At 46.6% G+C, this 2,070-nt stretch overlaps 1 protein-coding gene across 1 annotated transcript in view; it reads left to right on the top strand.

The window, feature by feature from the left end:
- Positions 1–1,995: 1,995 nt before the first annotated feature.
- LOC311124945 (beta-enolase-like) overlaps positions 1,996–2,070 on the top strand; it is a 22,096-nt gene continuing 22,021 nt past the window's right edge. The window contains exon 1 of the mRNA XM_084199039.1: positions 1,996–2,070. This exon is cut by the window's right edge and continues 11 nt beyond it. Coding sequence (XP_084055165.1) covers positions 1,997–2,070 — 74 coding nt within the window. The 5' untranslated portion in view covers position 1,996.

Genomic DNA, 2,070 nt, shown 5'->3' with positions numbered 1-2,070 from the left:
ACACTAACACACTATACGCAGCACGTATACAGTACACACTATACGCAGCATGTATACAGTACACACTATACGCAGCACGTATACAGTACACACTATACGCAGCACGTATACAGTACACACTATACGCAGCACGTATACAGTACACACTATACGCAGCACGTATACAGTACACACTATACGCAGCACATATACACTAACACACTATACGCAGCACGTATACAGTACACACTATACGCAGCACGTATACAGTACACACTATACGCAGCACATATACACTAACACACTATACGCAGCACGTATACAGTACACACTATACGCAGCACATATACACTAACACACTATACGCAGCACGTATACAGTACACACTATACGCAGCACGTATACAGTACACACTATACGCAGCACGTATACAGTACACACTATACGCAGCACGTATACAGTACACACTATACGCAGCACGTATACAGTACACACTATACGCAGCACGTATACAGTACACACTATACGCAGCACGTATACAGTACACACTATACGCAGCACGTATACAGTACACACTATACGCAGCACGTATACAGTACACACTATACGCAGCACGTATACAGTACACACTATACGCAGCACGTATACAGTACACACTATACGCAGCACGTATACAGTACACACTATACGCAGCACGTATACAGTACACACTATACGCAGCACGTATACAGTACACACTATACGCAGCACGTATACAGTACACACTATACGCAGCACGTATACAGTACACACTATCTTGTGTTTATTAATAGCAGTCTCTAGAGAGCATTCAGGACATAACTGCTCCGCTCTTGGGGGAGCCCTTCAGACAGCTGCACTCCGGGCAGAGTGTGCCCAGACACAGTGTAGGAACAGCTTTAGTGTCCAGCTCAGATTGCATCCACAGACAGACAGACCGAGAGACAGACAGACCGACCGAGAGACAGACAGAAGGACCGAGAGACAGACAGAAGGACCGAGAGACAGACGGACGGACGAGAGACAGGTTCTGCAGTCGGACAGCGGGTCAGTCGGATAGGCTAGCTGGGTGTGTGATGCGTAGAGGAGGAAGTACGGTGTGGGGAGAGGGACAGAAGGCACAGATTACACTGTGATGACAACATGAAGCTACAACACAGACTGGCTACCTCAGGTCACACCATAGAGAATGATAGAGGCCTCTAGTGGCCTATAGGCTGTTATAGCATGGGCAGCGCCATTGAGGGCTTCCGCCATTTTAAAGTAGCCAACTGGGTGGGGGTTCCTGTGGGTTGTAGCCTCAATGGTGCTGCTGTCACAGACAGTACAACGGGACAGATATAAAGAGTCCTCTATCCATCTCTATGGGACACAGACAGTACAACGGGACAGATATAAAGAGTCCTCTATCTATCTCTATGGGACACAGACAGTACAACGGGACAGATATAAAGAGTCCTCTATCTATCTCTATGGGACACAGACAGTACAACGGGACAGATATAAAGAGTCCTCTATCTATCTCTATGGGACACAGACAGTACAACGGGACAGATATAAAGAGTCCTCTATCTATCTCTATGGGACACAGACAGTACAATGGGACAGATATAAAGAGTCCCCTATCTATCTCTATGGGACACAGACTGTACAACGGGACAGATATAAAGAGTCCTCTATCTATCTCTATGGGACACAGACAGTACAACGGGACAGATATAAAGAGTCCTCTATCTATCTCTATGGGACACAGACAGTACAATGGGACAGATATAAAGAGTCCTCTATCTATCTCTATGGGACACAGACAGTACAACGGGACAGATATAAAGAGTCCTCTATCTATCTCTATGGGACACAGACTGTAGTGTTCAGACTACAGAACAGATTGCTAGGAGACTCTGACCTGTATTCTGATTGGCTCAGAGCAAACAGATAAAATCTGACGTTTTTCTATTTTTCTCTCTACCCCCCCCCCTCCTCCACTCCTCTAGTCAGGATGTCTATCACTAAGATCCATGCCCGGGAGATCCTCGACTCCAGAGGAAACCCCACCGTGGAGGTGGACCTCTA

The sequence above is a fragment of the Coregonus lavaretus genome (genome assembly GCF_964263955.1).
Source record: "Coregonus lavaretus genome assembly, contig: HAP1_SCAFFOLD_7368, whole genome shotgun sequence".
Taxonomy (NCBI): Eukaryota; Metazoa; Chordata; class Actinopteri; order Salmoniformes; family Salmonidae; genus Coregonus; species Coregonus lavaretus.
Note: the sequence above shows the minus strand (reverse complement) of the source record. Positions and strands in the feature narration are given on the sequence as shown.